Genomic DNA, 13,840 nt, shown 5'->3' on the forward strand with positions numbered 1-13,840 from the left:
GCCTTTAAATAGAAAAGGCCCTTTGTGCAGTCCAGGTCCCGTGGTGAGCTTCAAACAGGCTTGAATCACTGTGCTGGAGTTTCCCTTTGACTGCGATTCAGATCTCTGAATCAGTGTTTAATTAGGAGCTCTGATCAGAGCGGGATGTGTGCGTCTAGCGCTGGAACGAGCCGAACGAAGGCTTGGACCAGCTGGACGAAGGGCTCCTGGCCCTCCGGCGTGACCTTGGATCCTGGTGTAGGTGAGTCGGAGAGTAATGACCACAACAACATACTCTGAAAGAAAACATGAAAATATTTGGGTGAATCAAGCAAATGTGTCCGATTTCACCCCCAAATAAAAAGATATAATAATCTAATTTCATATTTTTCATTGTGGCTTACTACATATATACTTTAATTTATTGGCTTACTGCTCATAACCAGGAAAAATAAAAAGTCAATAAATACAAATAAAATATTAAAATACATTGAAGGAATCTGTGGGGGAAAAAAAACACTTTGCAGACAGGATGATTTAAAACTTACTGTTCTGAGAATGTCACACAACTTAAAATCAGTTTTTTTTTTATCTACATATTTTAAGTAAAAAAATATATATATTTCATGATTGGCAATAAAGTTCATTTGATTAAATAATTGAATAACGTATTTTCCGGACTATAAGTCGCACTTTTTTTTCATAGTTTGGCTGGTCCTGCGACTTATAGTAAGGTGCGACTTTTCAAAATTAATTTGACATGAACCAAGGGACATTACCGTCTACAGCCGCGAGAGGGCGCTATAAGCAGCTCAGTGTGGACTACAGGAGCACTGAGCAGAAAAGAGCGCCCTCTCGCGGCATTATATGAACATATATTACATAAAAAGACACGATCAACGGACTGTGGGATGGATACAATATATTTTATTAATCTCTGATAATCTCAGATTGCTCTGGCCACCCTGGTTTGTTTAGTCATTAAACTCGTGTTTTGGCCACGACAAAACTAAACCAAAAAGACTCGAGTTTCATTTTTTACTTTAATTATTTTTTTAATTAATTATTTATTATTAATTAAAGTCATTTATTAATTATTTATCATTTATTTATGTATTCCAGTAGTTATGTAAATGAAAAACGAATTTGAGATCGATATGAAACCTCTTTCATGATGTAAGTTATAGTTTATGAAGTGAATTGCATTATTTTACATTGCAAAACTTTATTTTATTTTGGAAAACGCTTTTTTTTTTTTTTTTTTTTTTTTTTTTTGCGTATATATAAGGCGTTAAATTGACTCCATACATTTCTCTTGGTACAGCGATTAGAAGACTTAAGTGTCACATTCTTCAGAAATCATTCTAATATGCTGATTTGCTGATTATCAATATTTAAAACATGAGTATTTTTTTCAGCATTCTTTGATGAATATAAGGATTCAAAGATCAGCATTTACGTGAAATAAAAAGCTTTTGCAACACTATATCATTAAAAAGAGTCAGTGTCATTTTTGTTTTTTGGAAAATAAATTATAGAAATGAACACTTTTTTTTTTTAGCAAGGACTCTTTTGTGGGTTCGAGTCTCAGGCCGGCAACACCACGACTAAGGTGCTCTGGAGCAAGGCACTGGACCCCCAACTGCTCCCCGGACGCCGTGGCATAAATGGCTGGCCACTGTTTTTTTTTCTCTCTCACTGTCTATGGAATTGACTTTCTTTTACTGTCTATGATTGACTTGACACACATCTACGAGTCTGACATATTCACCCGGGTCACGTGACCAACACAAACGAGCTCTCTCATATCACGTGACTCCGTGAACGCTTATAATACACATATATTAATAAAACACCTATTTAAATAATTTTTTACATATAAATGCGCAATATTAACATGTTATAATTTAACAAAAATCGAGCTAAAATCGCTTTATTTTTACACTAGTCACGTGATTATTCTGACACAACGTGACCCGGTCAGTCAGCGAGCGCAGAGCAGCTGATCGCGCAAAGCACGAGTCACAGTAAAACATTGGGAACATTCTTTTGTTCGAGAACAAAGCATTAAATCGCAGGATAAAGGGTAAGATGAACCGTTATTTGCTGTAATTCGATATTTCTGCGTTTATTTACTCTGCAGGGTGTTTAATGAACAGCTGTTTCTGCAGTGAATGAGCTTTCATTTGTGCTGAAGAGCCCATCATCACACTCTCAATCAGTAACAAACCCCTATAAATAACATTAAACACCAGCATTGCGTTTAGATTTCTATTCTAATTTAATATTACGATTGACAATTCCTTCGAATATATGTATAACCATGTATCCATGTATTAATAAGCTAATGTGCTTGCAAATAAAGACATTTCCATTATAATATTATATGCCAAATAATACATTAATCGTTATTTACAAAAATGTAATTTGTATTAATATAAATAAATTTTATGATTACATAGAAATTGTATTGAATAGGGTTGTGTTAAAAAAAAATATTCTCTAATATAATATTTTCTGGTTATTTATAAAATATTTATATTATATACACGTATGTTATTGTTTTTGAAACCAGGTTTTCTGGGTCCTTATAAACCCCTAATATTTCACACACTTATATATTATATTGAAGTATAGTGATACAGGCCAGGTTTTCTCTATTATTTGTATATATTATTAATCACTATAATGCAAGAGCGTCCAAACATTAAAAGCAGATCATTTTACTTTCCCTGTCTTTTTATAATTTACCATGTTTAGAAACTGCTGGGGTTGAGCGTTCAACAGTGCTAAAGTTCACGGTGTCTAGAGTTCAAGCGCCATTGAGAAATTTGACATCCTTCTTTAGTTTCACAGTGAGAGAACAGAAGCTGTGGTCAGTACGGATGTGTCTCAAAACCTAGTTAACTCCCTATCTAGTATGTTTAGGGACATCTATTGTGCTCAAAAATGCTGCCTAGGTAGGCGTTTCTTTTATATTTGTAATTTCCATGTATATGGTAAATGGTATACTATTTACATTGTAAATTACTTAAAATAATACTATAAAATTACAATGGTATAATTGCCAAAAAAAGAATGATATTGCTATAGGATGTATTCATATTAATTAGCTTAAAATGTAAAAAAATAAAAATAAAAATCTGTTTTCTTTTTTGTTTGTTTTAGTTTATTATGAGTCTTTCTCTGAAAAAAAAACTAAATATGAAAATATTGTATTATTATATTTTGTTTATTTTAGTTTAATATGTCTTTGGAAAAAATAGCTGAAAATATCACATTCAATTATGTTTTAGTTGTGTTTTTTTGTGGAGGAAAAGAATGCAAAAAAAAAACATGAGAGAGCATTTTATTATTAAATGAAAGAATATAAAAAAAACCTTTACTGTCACTCACATTTTTGAACATAGACTTTATAGTACACGATCCAAACTAAAATTTTTATAATTTATGAATGAAAACATTTTGTAGCATGATATTGATGTAACGTTTACATGATAATTCAATGTATGATTTTAAAATGGGTTTTAAAAGGATGAATTTTGAGATTTTAAGTTTTCAGTTTGTGATAGAGAAAAAGGCAACGAAGAAGTCTTTTTTTTAAACAAAGGTCAAAACTCCTGTTATAATGTAGATTTTTAAGGGTGCACTCTTGTCTCATGTCAAATTACTTAATTTTCCTACATAATTTTGAACAAAAAAAATGGAAAAATATATATTCTGGAGTCTTAGACCTTTCCAACGATATATAGTTTGTCAAGATTAGATTAGATTTAATTGTAATATAGTGAAGTAAATGTAGGTGTCCCGTATACGGGATGGGGTGACAGTTAAAGGGTTAAATTATTATTATTGGAGCATTTGATTATTTTGCGGTTGGTTTAATGATATTTTTGTGTGTCTGTACCCAGGTCTAATCTGCCGTGTGTCCAGGAGAGTGAAAAGCGGACAATGTTTGTGTGTGCACCAGGAGCGTTCTGACAGACTGCCATATTCAAAGTCTCAAATTCCTGGAAACCTTTGTTGCTCCGCAGTCATGCAGCTGGATCCCGTGCTGGTTGAATCCGCCGTGGTGTTCTCTATGGTGATCTGCGTTCACTGTGCCGTGTGGAGCCAGCTCTCCTGGTGCTGCATCGCTCTGGCCATCCAGGCTTTTTACGTGCAGCACAAATGGGATCGGCTCATTCGGACCGGCGCCGCTGTCTTCCAGTTCCGGCCTTCGGCTAACAGCGGCGTGCTTCCGGCCAGCATGGTGCTGCCTCTGCTGGGCCTGGCTTTGAGGGGGCACTGCATCGCTGTGGGGAATGTTCACATGGAGCGATTCACAATGGTCGTAACAGTGATCGGTATGATGTTGGCGCTATTCCTATCACTCATCGCCCTGGGAATTACGCGGCCGGTGCCCACAAACACCTGCGTTATAGCCGGCATCGCCAGCAGTGCCATTCTGTACACAGTCAAGCAAACTCTAACAGTCTCTGAGGTGATCGAAGTCTTGGAGGTGCTGCTCATTTTTGTATTCCTAAGCTTGATCCTCTTGTATCTCCTCCCACGCTGCTTCACTCCCGGCGAAGCCCTCCTCATCCTCGGCGGGATCAGTTTCATCATCAACCAGCTCATCAAACGCTCTCTGTCCTCCTCTGGAAACGCAAACGCCGACCCACTCACGTATTTCCTCCCGGTCGCCGTGTTAGGGTTAGTGCTGCTGGGAATCTTCTTCGCCCTGCTTTTCGTATTCATGGAATCGGAAACCTGGTCGGCGTCGCTCTTCTTCCACACCATGACGGGCGTTTTGGGATTGGGGCTATTGGTTCCTTGGCTCTCCCTGCTCACGAAGCATCACCCCATCACCTGGTTGATGCATTTCATCACCGAAACCAACACTCGTCTTTGGCTGATCGGATACTGGGCGGCTTTGTCGCTTCTAGCGGTTGCCGTTGTGATGCATCAAAACAGTCATCGCTCGGCCGGAAGCAAGAAGCATCAAGCTTCGACGACCGTGCGGAAGTATTTCCACCTCCTCACCGTACTAACCTTTGCTCCTGGACTCGCACTAGATCGTGCTTTACTACATCTAGCCGCGGTCGGATGCCTCTCAGTGTTTGTGTTCCTTGAATTCATCCGCTGTTTCCGCATCCGACCTCTAGGGGCGCCTGTGCGCCGCCTTCTTACTTTATTCCTGGATGAGAGAGACTCAGGACCGCTTATTCTCACCCACATCTACCTTCTCCTTGGCGTCGCCCTTCCAGTCTGGCTCACGCCCGCGTCCTGCATCCCTAAAGGAGGAGGCCTGCTGCCGTACGCTGGTGTGTTGGCTGTTGGAGTTGGCGACACGGTTGCGTCCGTTTTCGGCAGCACGGTGGGTGAGATCCGCTGGCCCGGCACAAAGAAGACCTTCGAGGGCACAGCAACCTCCGTATTCGCTCAGATCATCGCCGTGGTGGTTTTCCTCATCGCCGACAGCAGTATTAACCTGAACGCCAGCTACTCGTGGGTCGTGGGTTCGATCACAATGGTGGCCATGTTGGAGGCGTATACGTCGCAGATAGACAACCTGCTACTCCCTTTATACCTTTACATCCTCCTGATGATTTGAGATCAGACCCGTTCAGACAAATCAGACCATTATGCCAATGCACAGATTTCAGCAGCATTACATTCATACGTTACAGCCCTAGTATTGAGAGTCTGGGAATCATATATATACACAGTGAATAGAAATGCACTGAAATTTATTCAAGAACAAACGGTTTCTGATGGTATTATAGGATGAAACAGACTAGAAAACTACTTGATATTGTAAACGACACACGAAATGGCACAGAAACAGATGTTTGAAGGTGAAATGTGTATTTTTTGCACCAGTGGCAATGCTTGTTTGAGACTCACACGACAAGCTTTGTCCGAAAACACAGTTTGGTGCTGCTTTAAACGGACAGTCCACTCAACAAGTATCATTTACTTTGCCTCATGTTATTCCAAATCCATATGCATTTCTTTCTTCTCTCGAACACGGAATTTGAAGAATACTGGTAGCCACATTTGTTTGCGTCCCATTGACTTCCAAAGTATTTTTTCCCCTTTACAAGGAAGTCAAAGAGAGAAAAAAACTGTTTGGTTCCCAACATTCTTCAAAATATATTCTTTTAATTTCCACGGACGAAATAAACTCATATGTTTGTGAGTATACTACATCATTTTCATTTTTGGGTGAAGTTTACCTTTAAGTATCCTTCATTTAGATTTTTCAAGGTGTACAGGTGATGATTATGTTGTTTTGTTGCATTTATATTTTGCGTGCTCTCAAGCTCTAATGTCTTGAAGCTTTTAATATTTCATCCGCTCAAATCCTGCGTCTGTCACTCCAGTATAAATGACAGGGATTGAGTTGCACATTATTAAAAAAAGAAATGGAAAATGTGATGCCCTTTAACGATGCCTACACTTGCTGAGAAACACACACAAAGACACGTGCTGGATGCAAACATTAATTATTTAAGGTTTTATTTTCTATATAATTGTATATATGTTTTTTGGGAAGCACATTTCTTCAATTTTGAAATGTAAAAAAATATATATATTGTTAATTATCCAATGCTATCTATGTATCTATCTATCTATCTATCTATGATAGATATATATGAAATGTAAAAAAAAAAAAAAATCTAATGCTATATATATATATATATATATATATATATATATATATATATATATATATATATTCTAATGCAAAAAACTCAATTTGACCTTTGACCTTTTTTCATCAGAATCCTATAAAAATAATCCCTGGATATTTAAAAATAAATAAAAATAATTGTGCTGTCATACAAATAATCGCGATAAGTCGCATCCAAAATAAAAGTTTTTGGTTTAAATAATATATTGTGTGTGTACTTTGTATATTTACGATGAATATAGAAATACACAATCATACAGTATATATTTGAAAAATGTACATTTATATTATATATATTAAAATATACTAATATAACAATTTTCTTAAATATATACATGCATGTGTGTGTACTTATATATTCATAAAAAAATATACACAGTGCACACAAACTTATTTTGGATGCGATTATTCATTTAACAGAACTAATATATAGAAAAATAATATAGATAGATAGATAGATGGTTATTTAGTTATTTTAATAATATATATTTATAATATTTAAACATTCAATAATATTTAAAACAGTAAATTTTTTTTGCATTTACAATTTGTTTTTTTACATTATAAAGTTGTGGAAATGTACATATGTCAAATTGCGAAATTCAGCAAAACATATATTATTCATTTATTTTGATTTTGTTGTGAAATATGACCCTTGACATGTTTTATCAGATTCACCGGTTTTATGAAAATATAATTTACCCTTTCAGTGTATATGCATCACTTGAGCCATGGAAGAACACCTTTATATAACAAAAATACTCAAATATAATTTTGATGCTATGAATAGGATCTGCCTTTTTGTCCAATGCAATACGAAGGACTGGTAGCATAGCTTGTCGCCTTAAAAAGTGTTTTGTATTCTGAATAGTTCGATGCTATCAGTGGTGTGTCTGCATGGGTCTGTATGTAGGAGGCACAGATCACTGTCCTGTAAACGCATGTATGCAGTTCAGCTGGTGTCTTTACTCTGATAAAGATTGCAGAATTATGTGTTTAAACTTGAATTCATTCATGATATTTGACTGAGGTCTTTTTTGTCGCTCTCAGCGTGTTGTGGTGAGTGTTTTACGTTGACGGTTGTCATCGATACTGTGGTTGAAGCGTCAATCACCTGTTCGGTTTGAAGTGCATTCTGGGACATCTGCATGGTTTGAGTGTAAACTTGCTTTTAAGCTACCTGACAATTGTGATAAAATGTGTTACTCTATGGTCCATATTTTGACATTGGGGTATGACGGAGATCGTTGGATGTTTATTTTGTAAATCAGCATTTTTAATGGTTTGTGTATTCATTTTTTTTTCAGCATGAAACAAGAAGTAACTTTCAGACTATTGTGACAAAATCTTTTTCTATGTTGAATTTCATGTCTTTTGTTTTTCTGTTTCAGCATTGTCTATAAATATTATTTTATTGTCTTCATCAGGAAATCCAGATTATACTTATCAAATGTTCATACCTTTTCTATATTGTATTGATTTTGTTGGGTACTTTTTTTGTTGAGTATGGTTCGTTAAAGGAAATAAAGTGGATTTCTAATCAAACTGAATGTTTCTTATTTTCTAAAATTCTGATTTTAAATAATAAACACTCTTTGGTTAACAAAAACTAGCCTTTTATTAATACTGTTGTGGTTGTAGGTGAAACATACAGATGATTCAAAATGATTAACGGTTTTGGGTCCCTTCACAAAACTTCATATTTAAAGAGGTGATCGTTTAAAAGGCTCATTATAGTCACGTGACCGATCTCTTCAGCATCGTGAGTGATGCGTGTTATCAGGTCTGTTCTGGTGCTATTTCTGTCTTTAGGTGTAGAGGGACGGGAAGGGCAGCTCTTCGGTTGGTTGTAACCTGAGAGACAAAAACAGATTCCGTTTACAAACTAGGCTTTCAACGAAGCTTCCCAGCATGCACTGTTCTTACCAGTTCTCAGGACTCCAAACAGTGCTTTGAGACTCCATGATATGAAAGGTGTAAACGTGGCGTGAGGCGTCAGATGTGTTTGCAGCGCTGCGGTGGACGACTTCACCGTGAATCAGAACCGCTCCACCTACAGTAGCACAAGCATTCGACAAAAGTGGTGATTATAAATAAAAGTGGTAAAAAAATAAGAAATGATTATCGTATTTTACGGACTATAAGTCGCAAATTTTTCATAGTTTTTTCAGGCTGGTCCTGCGACTTATAGTCAGGTGCGACTTATATATCAAAATTAATTTGACACGAACCAAGAGAAAATATTACCGTCTCCAGCCGCCAGATGGCGCTCTATGCTGCTCAGTTCTCCTGTAGTCTACACTGAGAACATAGAGCGCCCTCTGGCGGCTGTAGACGGTAATGTTTTCTCTTGGTTCTGATAAATGTGACTTATATATGTTTTTTTCCTCGTCATGACATATTTTTGGACTGATGCGACTTATAGTCCGAAAAATACGGGTACTTTTATTCAGCAAGGATGCATTAAAATTGATCAAAACGGACCTTTATGTTTACTGTTACAAAAGCCTTCTATTTCGTTGTTGTTAAAAAAAACGAAAAAAAACTGTCACATTTTCCACAAGCAGCATAACTGTTTTCAACATTGATAATAATCATGAATGTTTCTCGAGCAGCAAATCAGTATCTCAAGATCATGTGACACTGAAGACTGGGGGAAAAATGCTGAAATTACAGCTTTGCTTCACAGGAATAAAGTATATTTTACAATATATATCAATAGAAAAGTTATTTTACATTTTAATAATATTTCACAATTTTATTGTTTTTACTACATTTTTCGATTAAATAAATGCAGCCTTGGTGAACAGAATTAAATAAAATATATAAAATAAAAAAATATATAAAACTTAATATGAAAGTTTCTGTAATCGTGTTGTGTTATAGTTCAAGTATTTACAATTTGAATTATATTTAAAAAGAAAAAAATATATTTTGTATATAAACCCCTAAAACTTAAAAAAAAAAAAAATTACCAATAACTCACCTTTTTTTATTTTATTATATTTTTTAATGCAGAGAACAAAAACATACAAAAGCATAAGCATACATCACATAATATCAACCACAACAAAAATTACATTTAATTCACAAATGCATATTCCCCAACTGTAAACCGGTCATCTCTGTTTTCCTAAAATAATTTGAATGTAATTTCAGTATCTACTAATAAGAAAGCTATAAGAACTGGTAGAATTTGCTCAGCCCTTGATCTCCTCGTGTAATTATGTTTAGATGATGGCCCTCTTGACTCACCTTTTTTAACAGGAACTGGAACGAATAGCTTGTCGTCGTAACTCTTCTCTCGGCCAATGAAATCAGTCAGAGGAAACGTGCCTTTAGGTGTCCGCACCATTCGCCTGCTAATCCCATCTAACACACGCAGGAAAAGGTCCACACAAACACATTTTAAATGCAAAAAACAGCTTCACTCAAACAGCACGCATGCACTAATGAATCTGCCGAACGCATGTGAGCTCACCGCGGTGTGATCCCGGTATGAACCACAGACAGCCGTTCTCCAGCGTAGCGTCTTCCAGAGCGATCCACACGCCCATCACTCTTCCCAGAGGCTGCGTGTACAGGAAGGTGGCGTCCTGGTGAGGGGTCACTGGAGTCAAAGATCAAAGGTCAACCAAGAGTTTCTGTACTGCATTCCTATTGGTTAAAGAAAGGGAGGGTCTTACCTTCTCCACCAATCCCTGGTTGCTGTTGACAGAACAGGCACAGAAGAGGAGAGTAATAAAATAATTACCTTTACAGTATGTGTGTAAGTAACAATATATAAGTACTGTATGCAGGACATATAAACTGTACCTTAAAGATGTACATACTCTGCAGAATCACAGGATTTATCAGGCCGAGTTTCTTTACCAGATTCTGCAGAAAAGAAACAAACACACATTTCTCACACACACATTTTGACAAACTAAAGCATTGACATAGAGAAAAGAGTGAGGTATATTTCTTTTCTTTTTGACATCAAGATGGTTAAACAGTGTTTTGCTAGTCTTATCTATAAACCAGAGTGGTTTAGGTCATGATTATTTTTTTAGTAATATAAATATAATATTACTAACAATACTTCTTAATTTTTTTGAGTTATACGTTTATTATATATATATATATATATATATATATACAATATATATATATACACACATACAATACACACACAAACACACATACAGTACTGTGCAAAAGTCTTAGGCACGTTAGTATTTTCACCCCAAAGAATGATGTACAGCCAGTTATTTATTTCTTTTGCTGTAGTAGGAAATATCAGTTTACATTTCCAAACATTCATTTTTCCATTAATATTAATAATAATCTAGTGAGATTTTTGAGTGCACAAGCAGTCTGACAACAGGATCCACATGGAGATCTGATCTCACCATCATCGAATCTGTCTGTGATTACATGAAGAAACAGATGAAACTGAAACAAACTAAATCTAGAAGAACTGTGGACCGATCTTCAAGACGCTTGAAGAAACCTTTCTGCATAAAAAAACATTTTTATATTTTCAGTTTTAGTCATTCTGTTATGTGCTTCTGTAATTTTATGAAATATTTCTATATATAATTAATTTTTATTTCAGATATAGTTTTAGTAATCATATTTTTTATTGTTTTTTATTTTCATATTTTCAGTTTTAATTGAATTTACATTTCAGAAATTGTTATTTGCTTTTGTATGTTTTTATATTTATATGTAGATTTAGTAATGTTAGTTTTAGTAATATTAATTTTTTTTTTGATTTAAATAAGTAATTTTCTAATGTGCTTTTGTCTTTATTATTTTTTTTTTCATTTCTTATAGCTTTAATTCATTAATATATTAGTTATACAGTACTTTAACTTATTTTCATCAATCTATTATCTAATATTTATTTCAGCTTTTTTCAAATACTGAAATGATTTATAATGCTTTTAGTTTTAGTTTACAACACTAGTCTCTGGGTTGTCTGGATTTAAAGAGGTCTCCCAAGAGCTTTTCTCCTACATCTTCCCATTTTGACATGAGTGTACTGTTTACATAAAAAGACCAGAGTTTACATTTGTTTACATGGAGGTTTGATCATTACTTGAATTTTGGGAGAGTGGGTGACCGCTTTAAACAGCGGCTCATAAGCGTGGAGAGCTGTGGGAAAGATAAAACACAAATACTTATGAGCAAGTAATGATTTATGATTAATGACAGGTTATGTTTAAACATGACTGAATTGTATGAAATGCTATTTTCGTAGCTACCCACCGTGTCCGATTTTGTTCAAGGACCGTTCTCTTGGCACGATGAACTCTCCTGAAAACACATTATGAGATGAATGCGCTGTCTTTTTCTGTATCTCAACATGACAAACACAGCAACTTAACTACAAACCTTTATCATCAAACACTCCTTTCTCAAAAAAGAAACGGATCTGGTCTCCACTGGTGATGAAATAGTCCGCATTTCCCTGGACAAACACCAAATATGATCATGACAGGACTTTTTTTTCTTTTTATGCTTCTGAATGTACATGGATGTACAAGGGTCACTTTTCCAGTTATGACAGGGTTTGTTACTAACTACATTTACCTGCATCTTTACCCAGAAGCATTTGGTTGCATGTGGGAAGTAAAGCGTAGAAGAACGTTTATCGTGGCACTACTGTAAATGCTTGCTGATGATGCATTCTGGGTATTTATCTGGACAAGTTTACCTGTTTTTTAAGCTGCTCGTCGTGGTCAGTGGAGAACTGTGTCCTGCAGTGTTCAGGAACGTCCATCCGCTCAATGATCTCACTCATTCGGTCCCGTAAAGCGTCACACTCCTCTGGGGACAGAAGGCCGTCCAGCACCAGATGGCCCTCATCCCAGTACTGCACAGTAAAAACATACCACAGACCTATTCAATGCACATTCAAATGTGATTAGGACATCATTTGCTGTTCCCTGAGCATGAGGTACAGTAGTTGTTTAGGAGGACCGGCTTATGACCTGCACATGAATAGCTTAAACCATTTTATGACCAACTAAGAACCAGCTTAAACCAGCTCAAACCACCTGCCATGCTACAAAACATACCCAAACATTTTTTTTCAACAGTTAAATATTTCTGTATTTTACATGTACCATGGTAGCTGCATGGTATTCTTCGAAGTACTGTGTAAATAAATTACTATGTAATATTAGTATGATCATTCAGTGTCGCCATATGATTAAAAGTAATGTGGTATTTCCATCCTCGTACTATTTAAACAATAAAATAATAAATAAATAAAACGTAATGTGTTTTTGGGGAGAAAATACAGTTGATTTACGTTTCCTTTTTGCTTTCTTTATTTGAAACTGCGCAAAATGCAAATCCGCTAACTTTTGTTTTGCTGTTGTTTTACCGTCACATGATGATCGCTGATTCAGAAAAATAGATTTTTTTTTTTTGTGAGGTAAAGATTTGCACGTTTATAAAATTTGTTAATTTGACATCATGTAGAAATTTAAATTTCGTTTTATTAATCTTTACAAACAGTAGAATAAAATACATTTTCCAGGAAATCAAAAGACTGTGATTGGTCCATCATCAACAGCGCTGAGAAAAGTAACGTTAATAATTTTCATAGGACACAGTCTATGCGTCGGGACATCAATAATCATATTAAAAAAATAAACTGTATAATGCTACTACTACTACTACTACAAATAGGTGTTAAACTGAAAACTACATACTAAACAGTTAAAATATGCAAGCCCCACCCACTTTTACGCCCCTTACTTCATTCCACATTCCATTCAACCAGCTTTTCTATGCAGGAACATATTCCTGTTTCTAGCGTATTACGCAACACACTTCAAATTAGGATAAAACTTATTCCATACGTGCATGCACCGATATATAATATTTTAATTTCGAGCATCTTCTACACTCGTGCATGAGGCGCTGAACTATGAAAATATGTATTAAAAAGGCAAAACATCTAACAGCATTGAAAAGTCTTATACTCGTGAATCTGCGTTTTCCAGCGTTTCTAATTAGCATGTGCATAAAAACACAACGGCTTTCTTATTTATGATTTGCGATTTCAATTAAGAAGTTGTTTATTACCTTTTGCACGTCTTGATCTGTCAAAACATCCATGCTGATGAAAACAGGCTGAGAAGAAGGCTAAAAGGGAGGCGGTCCCATCCAAATCTCTCTCTC

The 13,840-nt window shown here is 35.6% G+C and overlaps 2 protein-coding genes across 2 annotated transcripts; one reads left to right on the forward strand and one right to left on the reverse strand.

Annotated features, from left to right (window-relative positions):
* The first annotated feature begins 1,445 nt into the window (after positions 1-1,445).
* Positions 1,446-6,573, forward strand: LOC113039024 (dolichol kinase-like). Its single transcript, XM_026196891.1, has 2 exons — positions 1,446-2,065; positions 3,891-6,573. The coding sequence occupies exon 2, from the start codon at positions 4,016-4,018 to the stop codon at positions 5,573-5,575; it is 1,560 nt and encodes a 519-aa protein (XP_026052676.1). The 5' UTR covers positions 1,446-2,065; positions 3,891-4,015; the 3' UTR covers positions 5,576-6,573.
* Positions 6,574-8,252: 1,679 nt separating this feature from the next.
* On the reverse strand, positions 8,253-13,838 carry LOC113039026 (phytanoyl-CoA dioxygenase domain-containing protein 1). Its single transcript, XM_026196892.1, has 11 exons — positions 13,745-13,838; positions 12,363-12,521; positions 12,041-12,116; positions 11,915-11,962; positions 11,745-11,800; positions 10,475-10,537; positions 10,345-10,366; positions 10,140-10,268; positions 9,914-10,030; positions 8,585-8,711; positions 8,253-8,512 (listed from the first exon to the last, which is right to left on the reverse strand). The coding sequence occupies exons 1-11, from the start codon at positions 13,775-13,777 to the stop codon at positions 8,467-8,469; spliced, it is 876 nt and encodes a 291-aa protein (XP_026052677.1). The 5' UTR covers positions 13,778-13,838; the 3' UTR covers positions 8,253-8,466.
* Positions 13,839-13,840: the final 2 nt, after the last annotated feature.

This window comes from Carassius auratus, chromosome 21 (genome assembly GCF_003368295.1).
Source record: "Carassius auratus strain Wakin chromosome 21, ASM336829v1, whole genome shotgun sequence".
Classification (NCBI taxonomy): domain Eukaryota; kingdom Metazoa; phylum Chordata; class Actinopteri; order Cypriniformes; family Cyprinidae; genus Carassius; species Carassius auratus.